The sequence below is a fragment of the Merops nubicus genome, unplaced genomic scaffold (genome assembly GCF_000691845.1).
Source record: "Merops nubicus isolate BGI_N331 unplaced genomic scaffold, ASM69184v1 scaffold7585, whole genome shotgun sequence".
In the NCBI taxonomy this organism is placed as follows: domain Eukaryota; kingdom Metazoa; phylum Chordata; class Aves; order Coraciiformes; family Meropidae; genus Merops; species Merops nubicus.
In genome coordinates, this window is record NW_008610270.1 from 213260 (window position 1) to 223783 (window position 10524).

A 10524-nucleotide genomic window follows, 5' to 3' on the forward strand; every position below is an offset into this window, starting at 1 on the left:
AGATTTGCTATTAAAAATACCATATTAGCTTTAAGTTTTGCTATTAAAATAACATATTAGCTTTAAGTTTTTTATAACATTTCTTTTCCCTTTGCATGTTGCTTAGGGTGGAGGTTGACAATGACCGGTCAGTTGTACTTTTGATTCTAGACAATTTCACACACATTGCTGCAATAAAGCCCCTTTAGAATTATAAACATTTTGGAGGAATTAAAATGCAAGGAAATATTTCTGCTTAGTTTTAGGATTTCATGGAAACTCATACTTGTAAAATTAGTCCTAGATTTCATGTAGCAATTGACCTTAACTCTCTCTCTTTGAAAAAAAAAATTTCGGTTCCTGGCATATGAATGTCCGTGTTGGTCCAGTTATTTTTCTCTACAATATATAATCTTGCCCTGTCTCATCCAAACTTCTGAGAAGTCAAGAAAGATAAAAGAAACCCTAAACTGTATTAATCAAAAGTTCTTAGAATTGCTTGTTTTCACACACAAACACATATATAGGTACACACAAGCCACTTACACATGCACTTTAACTTACAGGTGAGTACTTAGGCCAAAATGAACTACATTTTTTTTTTTGAAAGCTCTGTTTAAACTGCATCGTTTCATTTCAGCAGAGTAATGCAAACCAATTTTTTTCTCATATTAAGCAAGTGAAAGAATAATGGGACACACAGCTCATTGGAGGTATGACACAACCTGAAGACCTGGGCAATCACTCCAGCTTGAATTTACATTTTGAAACTGCTTCACTGTTTTCAAATTTCAATCTGAAACACTATTTGCATCTTTGAAGATTGTTTGTGGAGATATTTTTAGAGGTCTGCAGAAAGTATTTGATAGGAATATCATGCTTGAAATTCCTATTGCTTTCATGTCACTCATGTAAGTATTCCTCATTTCTTCCTGTAGTGATTATAGGTTCTTTCTTCATGGCTCTATTGAATTAAGCACCAAAAATGTTTGTTAATAGCATGAGGCCATATATTGCCTTCACTAAACAACAGAGTGAGGAGCAAAGGGATACAAATAAAGGTGTAATGAAGACAAGGGAAAGAAAGAGAGGCCATACCAATTTCAATGACAAAACTAGCTATAGAAACACCATTGGACAATGGTCAATGGCAAATATGATGAAGAAATGAATTCCCAGAGGAACACTGACTTCTTATGATACAACCTTCCTTGGCAAGAGCCAAACCAACATAACTAAGGCAGCAGGGTTAACATTCTCTCTGTGACTGTCATTCCTACTGCTCAACACAAATCAACAGCATCACCAGTTACATTAGTAGTGCTGGAAAGGGTTTTGATGATGATTTTTATGGGTCATGCTTTTGAGCAAGAATGTCTGAGGCTTGGGAAATATGGGATGACCAAGCTATGCAGGACCTCTTCTACAAGGATTTCCTTTTTCTTTCCAGAGAAACATAGAATTTCTTCCTTTGAAAATACAGAGAATCTTAATCTAAGTAATATTTTCCATTTGTCTGTGCCATGTGTGTAAAAGGTAATGATTTCTCTATAACAGTTAAAAAACTTTTGTAAAAGTTCAAATAATCTTCAGTTATTTGATTTTGTTTTATTGGGTAGATTTTGATGGATACTTATTTTTAAATGCACAATCTAGTATTGTATATTGAATCATTTTTAATAATAATAAAAGATAGTAATATGTCTAATCAAATATATATATGTGTACATAGTTTTTATACATTCTAGTAAGTTTTTTCCCCAGTATCAGTTCATTTTTTTTTTCTGTCTTATGCTAGAATAAAAGTAGTACAGAAATGCCACGTCATTCAGTAATTCATGTCAAGGGCTTTCAGAAACTGTGAAGATTTAGTTTTTTTCCATCATAGCTAAATCATTAGAGTTTACTGATTCTATGCCTAATCTAAATCATTAAATAACTCACTTTGAAACATTGTGCATATTAGTTGTTACTATTATCAGTACAGACTCATGGAGACGTAAGCAACATATTTCTGAAATAGATTTGATTTATATTCAGTAAACCTGCTGAGGCTACCTAAATTGTTTCTTCTAATAACCTAGGTTAAAACGTAGTCCATTGTATCATGATATTTCTTTTTTTTTTTTTTTAATTATTATTTGGATTAAAATTTATCAGAAAATGGATTTTCATTAACAAATCATATCAGTATTATTAAAAAATGTTCTAGATTTCTTAAAAATTCTGCATTTTGGAAAGGTTTCTGTTGTATCTTAAATTACTGTCCTTCACTAGAAGGATATTTTTGAAGGGTAATTTATTTTATTGTACAAAATAAAAAAGTTTTTTTATAGAACAATCTGTGTACAGAAGAGAAAGCAGCCACTGACAGACTGTACAGAGGCAGATTGATTTGAACAAGATTTATACACTTCCATACATCAAAGGAGCTTTGTCAAAATTTGTATTTGCTTTAGTAATTTAGATACCCCTGGTTATATCCCCCAGTGTTATACTCATGAACTGAGGTACAGGCTAGAAATTCTTTCTAAGACAATCGGATAGTGTACACTCTATAGAGCAATAAAGATAGCTGCAGATTTATATTTCAATACCAATTTAGCCTCTGCAGGAGTTTTGGAGGAAGTTACATACTTCACAGCAACTTGCTTTACTTCATTCTGCAAATTCTGTAATTAGAGGATTCAAGCCAGTGATCTCAAATTTTTTTTTATTATTTTCTGAAGTCATTACAGAGATTTAAATTTTTTCTTGTTTTAACTCATTTAATAGCACAAATGCCAGCAAGATGACAAAGAACAGCCAGCATGCTTCAGTCAAAGGAAGGGAATATTTCAGAACCCATTACAATCAATTAACAGACCAGAACAGTTATGTTGATGACTCTTTTGTGATAATTGCTTTCCCACTCAAAGATATAAGCATAGATATCTAGGACAACATAACCTGGAAAAATCATACTCAGATAAAATGCTGTTCAAGGCGTGGGTTTTTTTTGTTTTGTTTTGTTTTTTGGTTGGTTTTTTTTTTTTTTTTGTGTGTGATACAATGCTTTTCAAAGAGGTACGAAGTATACTGTCTGTTTGAGACTGTATATAATATGTATTAACATGCCTTCCACTCAGAGAAGGATTTTGATACAGGCTTCTGACAAAGGTGCTACAATCTTTTGAGGAAGAAAAGCACATGCTACTCTGTAAAAATTCATACGAATCCTTACTAATAACTAACTAAGCCTTTGAGCTTGTTTTTCACATTTCTTGTTTCTGGCTGAAGCATTTCCCCAAGAGATTACCCTTTCTATGTCAGAGTGCTTAATATGGGAGGACTATGAGAAGGGAGAGCCCTTCTCAGGTGAATGGGGAAATGGATGAAGCTAAAAGCTGTGTGAGCTGAGCCAAAAAGTCAGGAACTCAGAGAGATTCTGAGAAAACTGAAGAGAATTTCATCCAGAAAATCAATATATGTTGCAGAGCAGTTTTAGGAGGTCAGTGGATAACAAAGAGGACAGTTAGAAAAGATGGAGAAGTCTACCATCAAGGAAGAAAATATTAAAGTCAAAGTTCAGATAGTTATGGAGAACAGATCTCTTCAAATCACAGCCAGAACTAGTGTCCTCCCTGGATGACAGCATCAGAGTGTCAGCCAAGCTGAGACTGCTGCTTCCAAGCCCTTGTGAAAGCTCCAGAAAAAAGATAAGGATTTTTAAAAAGTCCTTTAGAAATATGTCATTTAAAAGGACTTATTTTTTTTCATGTTTTGCCAAGTAAAGTTTCCAAGATTGAAACACAAGTAGGAGTTATGTATCAAAGCCCTTCTCTTCAGAGATTCCCTTTCCCTCTTTCTCTTGTTTACTGTTACAGGATCTTTTGGGGTTTTTTGTTATTCCCTTCTGTTGGTGACCTGAAACTTCAAACTCTTCATTGAATTTTGAGCATATCTGAAGACAGCAATGTTTTTTTGAAAAGAGCCAAGTTGTCATGAAATAAGACCATTATGATCTATTCTTTTTCTTTCTGATGAGACGAGTACAAGACATTTTACTTTCCTACCAGGACATATCTGAAAATTTCAATTCACATACGCACATTTCAATGCAATTTATTGCATAATACTGGAACAGAGTGTGCAAATTGGGATTGTCGTTATATAATGACGCCTTTTCCAAAAGATTTACTGTGCAGGTGAAGGAAGAGAAAAATGGCAATGACAAGGAGAGAAAGGTTGAGCTTTAGTACATAATAACAACATGATGTTTTTTTCTAAGACCTCATGAATTCAGCAGAGCATAGTTTCTAATGGGCATTGGATATTATCCAGGAAAAGTTTTATATTTGAAGGTATCAAATAATCTGAAAATGTTAGAGACATCTGGAGGTATACTGCCAGTATATTCACCTTATGAGAAATCAAGAGTGGTCCAAGAACCTCTAAGGCAGCAGTGGCAAAAAGGGGCAACAGTGGAAACATCTCAATCTAGAAAAAGAGTAAATTCTCTTCAATCTTTACCAGTTGCATGGTTTTGTACCTAGAGTCTGAATATCACTGAGTTGGAAAGTGTAGGGTCTAAATAGACTAGTTTCATCAATTTTCTGTGACAACAGTTCTGTTACTTCCTATGATTTTACCTTTTTTTTCCAGAGCTGGTTGCTTCTCTCAAAGGCTGAGCCAGTCCTTCCATGTTATATAAAGTACATATAACAAATCACTTGTTCCCTGTTCTGAGAACTTATTATTCTATCTTCAATTATATGTAGGACAAGAAGAATATTTTGTTTCAATATTTACCTTCATCTGATCAGTGATATTTAATCGTGTACAAGTCATAAATGTATGTAAACATTAAGAAGTCACAGACAGATATCTCTTCATCTGTTTAAAATATTTAAATTTCTCTGCCTGCTCCTCTTTTTTCCTTCTGACCTTGTGCCAAATATTCCCATAAATTACTTAGTTATTTTTCTCACAGCTGAAATAAAGCTTCAAGGTTTAGGCTTCCTAAATATGTACTGTGGCATGTTTTCTCATATATGGAAACCCTACAATAGTGCAATGTAACAGCTTTTCACAGCAGCGTTTTGTGAGTAATTCATCCTTCATTTGTTCTGGAACTCTTGTATGAACAGTATTGTATCCTAGTGACTGGCCTTGAGCCTTAAAGGGAATTTAGTTGTATCATTCTGAGCAGATAATCTGCCCCCCAATTTGTTTGCCAAATGGGTGTCTAGTTTAAATTCATAATTACCTCAATTGCATGCATAAACGAGCTAATGAAACACATAAATGTGTAACTGGTCATAAACAGTAATTTCCATGTGCAATTTCAGTAATTGCATGCTCCTCATGATTTAGAAAATCAAGAACTTAATTTGATGCTAGTTCACGTTGTATAACAGTTGTATTAAAGAGTAAGTTTCTCACACAGCAAATGCAGCAGTCTTTTCCTAGTATATCTTTTTTCCATTGTGGTTAATTAGTGGATGACTGTGTTTAACATTGCAGGGACATCTTTTTGCTGTTAAGCAGTGTTTAAACATTTTCTTACAATAAGCATGAGTAAAATCTATTTATATACTATATTGTGTCATGATAACCACAGTTTTATACTCCTTTATAAATATCTTTTCTATATGTTTATAAAGAAATATTCATTTGACATAAAAGAGATTTTTGGGGCAAGAGATAATGTCTCGTAAATATTTTTTATCCAAATGTTTCAATTCACATAATTAAATTACAGAACTATCTGATTAATTTAACTCTGGTTTAGTCATATATTCTGCCAAAATCTAACTTTCATTTTCTGTTTGCAAATGCAGGCAAACGTTGTATCTCGTGCTACTTATTCAGCTGCCATCCTATCTTTTTTTTTTTTTTTCCTCTTAGATTGCAATTGCTTTCTGGATAACATAGAGCTAAGACCTCTGTGAAAGAGATTAGCAAGTGCCATGGTGTGACTCAATGATTCTGAACAGCTATATAATTACATGAACAGACTCATGTGTTTTGTACTGTTAAATTGTACAGTGCAGAGACCAAGAAAATATATTGCAGTAGTAGTACTAAATTATCAGACATAGTACATATTAAAACTAAAATGCATATTTCAACCATTTTACTGATACAATTAGACTATAAACAATATAATCCAATTGCAGATGTTGTGTTTTAATCTTCTGAAAGTTAAGATTTGACTGTATTTCTCTTTCAGTGGTTTTAATAATAGGAGTAGGGTTGAAAATGGCAGAGACAGAAATATTTGTTTTTACAGATCATATACAGAAACATTACTGTATAACAATAGGGAAAAGAGTAATCTAAAGTATATTAAGAGGATAATGTTGATTATTTTTACAGTTAGATGGCAGCTTATGGCTGAACATCAGCCAAACCATTTTACAGACTGGGCCTTGATTCTGTAATCTGTTTAACTTGGGAAATCCCCTGGGCCACCTGTGTGATTATTATAAAAAATATTTAGGTCTTTTCATGAAAATATGATTGTGCCATTCATGTCCCATATCTAATCATTTGTTCAGTTTTGGAATACAAGTAATAGTTATAAACAAAATACATTAGAACAGAGAGTTAGGTGATTTAGTAGAAGCCAATAAAAGAAGTAAAAAAATCAAACTTGCCTTCAATAGCTGCTGATTTCTTTCTTGGACTGTGTTCTAGAAGAAGACGAGGTGGTACCATTTCCTTATGTCCTGCACATAAGTATACAGGTTAAAAAGCATAGAAAATTTATTCACTAATAGGATGAGCATATTCACTGGGAGCTCCCTTCAGAAATGTTGGGTTTTAAAGCATTACAGTGTGCATAAAAGCTATTATTTTCCAGATGCCATAGAAAGGAAACGTATTTCTCAACATATAAAGGAATTTATTTTTAGGAGAAATCAATGAAGTCCAAGTTACTGAAGCATATGCTGAAATGCTTATAGTTCTATTTTTCTTCATTAGACTGCAAAAAAATCTGAAGAATAATATTGTTGTAATAAGGTTACATATTCATGATGCCTCTTCTACAGTAAAAGCTTATTTTCTTCTGTCAAACAAATGATCTTCAGTTGTTCCGTCAAGTACACTTATTAAGAACTTCTTGTAACACCAGTAAAAATTATATTTTTCACCCTTAAGAGAGATTCTTATCCTATGCTAATTAGCCAATACCAAGCAGGTCATGCGCTGTAAACAATGATGAGATTCTGATTCCAGCTGCTGACTGAAACACCTCTATTCTCTCGTACTGCACTGTACTCTTTTGTCGTATTGAACTGGGACTTTCTGTACTGTCTTAGTTTATGTGCAGATGCTATGTTTTATCCAAAATATTTTTCACTTTATTTCCCCAAAGGTTCACAAACATATCTATTGCACTCCTATAGTACTTATGCTTCATTTCTGGTTTATAACACCTGTTTCAAATCTCCTTATTTCCTTTTAATTTCTCTAACATTTATGCTCAGTAGCTATCAAGTCAATGTCATTTGTAAAGCACAATTTATTGTAACATGTGAAATAAGATTAAGTAGCTAAATATAATATTGATTTCGTTATATACACCAGCATACATTCACTGCACAGGAGTTCACATGCAATCAGGCTGTTAAATCTCAGCTCCAGCTCCACATCAGAAGCTCAACGCCATGCCTCATGCTTGGTGACAGACTCAGAAGTTAAGATCTTAATGAGACTTGAAAACTGCAGCATGATACTCACCCGCCTCATTTTACAAAGGTATGTATACATATAGGGAAGACATGAGAAAAACACCTTCTGAAGAAAGCAGTGGGATCTGATCACCATGGTCTTAAAGTTATTGCATTTTATCAGCATATATATGACAGTAGGCAAATAATCTGCAAGCATGGATTTTACTTCATCTGATAATTTCTATAAAATATCACACACAGAGCCTCTCAATCTTGACTCATTTAACTGAACCACTGACAAAATCTTGACACATTGACAAAATCAATGTATTGAAGGTCCTGTGCAACAAATGGTAAAAATCTTAGCTTTTATATGTATTTCCTGTCTTGGTAATAATGACAAATGGGTATTTGCCAATCTCATTGAAGAATAACCTTAGCCTTAAAATGAACATTAAACAAACTTCAGAAATGCAGATGTCTGGCTATGATTTTCCAAACCCTTTATGTCTTAAAAAAAAAAATCTTGAAATTGCAAACTGAGCTAACAAGATGCTGAATGTCATTTCTTGCCAACTTGAATAGAAAAGTTACATCCATAATGTCTGTCAACACACAGAAACTTCATTAATTGAATTCCTAATTCGGAATGAAAACAAAAACAATGTAAAAATTAATGAAGAATGATTCAATAATCTTATTCTTTCTGCTAGGTTTAATTAGAGTCCTTGACTAAAGTTTAGTTCTTTTTTTATTTGTTTTTTTGGTTTTGCCTAAAAAAAATCACCTATCGCTTGGTGGATGAAATGACATATTTTGTAACTTGGATTAATTGCTTTGGGTGAAAGGTGAAGGGCGGTGACTCAGAATGAAGGAGAGTCAATAATCCAGACTGCAGTGTGGTAGCTACTATGTGAGGCAGAGATCTAACACCTCAAGGTCGAAGTTTAGGCTGGCTCTATTATCCTCTCGTTCTTTGCTGTAGCAGCAGTTTTCTAATGATTGCACTAGTGTTAGTATAATGCCAGTGCGATACCACTTATTGCTAATGACTTGTCAAGTTCTATTTTACAGTTTTACAAGTTTTAAGCAAATCATTTATTTCATGCAAATTGACCACATGATCCAATATGAGAGTGTTTTAAGCACCAAAAGCTTAAGCTTCACAGATCAAAAACTTTCCCTTAGGCCAGAATGTTTGTTCTGAGCAGGTTCCCATCCACTCTAATAAAAAGCTTCTTTAATGTTTCCATGTGTTATTAAATGCCTCTCTATTCACTTTGATGGGAATGCAAAGGACAGTAGCTGAATAAATATTTTATCTATTCTTTTGATGAAAAATGTTAAAGGGGATATCCGAAGTCAAATTTCTTCTCTCTTCCTTTTCCTCTCCTCTGTAGGTTGTAAAACACAAGTGGTTTTCTACAGTACAGAGAAGTCATAAATAGAAATGAGGAACTCGCCTCAGCAGATCAGACCATTAGGGTTAATGGTGTCTGCTATCTTGACTCCAGCAGTGGCCAGTTGGGCACATATCCATGATGTAAATGAGAGAAAGGCAGGATGTTTTTAATGATCCTAGTGGACAATCAGATTAGTCCATGAATCATGTGAAGTGATTATCCAGAGTACCACTCTGAACATACAGTTAGCTTACTGTTTTAAAGATGCAGTCAAAGAAGAGCATTGAATTTTATTATCTTCATATTTATTTGCTTCTCATTTCAAATGTAAACTTTATTTTTCTGCCATGAGATAAATCAGAAAGTTTGACTGCGTCTTGTTTTTGTCTTTTGTTTTGTTTTGGTTTTGTTTGTTTGTTTTATTTGTGGTTTTGTTTGTTTCATTTTGGTTTTGTTTGTATTAGGGTTTGTTTGTTCCAGAAGACTTAACTGCAAACACAGAAATGTGCATACATTTCTATGTTCAATCTGTCTGTGTAGTTGTAGTACAAAATTTCTGTGCTTAACTTTTGCATGCAGTTTTACTACAGATGCCTCCTTCATATATGCTATCATAAACAGCTTTCTGACAACAAATTACAGATGCTGGAAACCAAAATAGTGAAATGTTTTGAGTTTATATTCATGAGAACGTGCTCACCAGGAGAAAAAGTGTCATGCTAAGACATGAATAGCTTCCACTGCCTGAAAGAAAAGAAATATGCTGCAAACATGAGTAGAAGGTTTGAGACCCTAGATGGTAATATGAACAAGTGTTCATTGAAAATAAACTACAGTCTTCAAGCTCTGTGAAATTTCTGTCATCAACATTTATTACATCATTTGAAATGTCATGAAGAAATATATTCTGACTTGCTTTCTGAATCTTTTAGATTTACATTATGTGATAAGGAATACAAAGCAAACTTTAATTACCTTACTTTCCTCGACCTAGGAAATATCTTTTTACATGTGTCAAAAATGTCATGTCTGAGCATTGAGGATAAATTGATTTCTATTGATAACAACAGCAAATCATGTGGGTTTTCATTCTTACCTGATCTGCTCAGTTCAATTTTTCTGCAGTGACCTTAAATGACATAAAGTCTCTAAATTTATTTTTTTAAATCAAAAGATCATGGGATAAAAGAAAATGCTCCTAAAATGATTCTAAAATTATTATTATTACTATACAACTAAAAGCATTGTAGAGGGTTGAATATTCCAGTTGGATATGGGGAGAAACAATGCCAGCACAGAATGCAATATGTGGAAGCACTGTTCCTATGACTGTTCATTTCCTCATATCCATATACTGGTTAACTGAACAGCTGGAATCCTACAATTCAACAGCACCAACACTTTGTTATAGTATCTCTCAAGTAGCACAGCAAAATGTCTTCTGATAAATCTCAGTCTGCCCAGATGTGACATCTTTCCCT

At 33.6% G+C, this 10524-nt stretch overlaps 1 protein-coding gene across 1 annotated transcript in view; it reads right to left on the reverse strand.

Moving 5' to 3' along the window:
- The window catches only part of TRDN (triadin), a gene marked incomplete at its 5' end in the record, with an annotated part of 62718 nt that overhangs the window by 25844 nt on the left and 26350 nt on the right, over window positions 1–10524 (reverse strand). The window contains one exon of the mRNA XM_008940858.1: window positions 6621–6692. Coding sequence (XP_008939106.1) covers window positions 6621–6692 — 72 coding nt within the window. The remainder of the gene's footprint in view (window positions 1–6620; window positions 6693–10524) is intronic.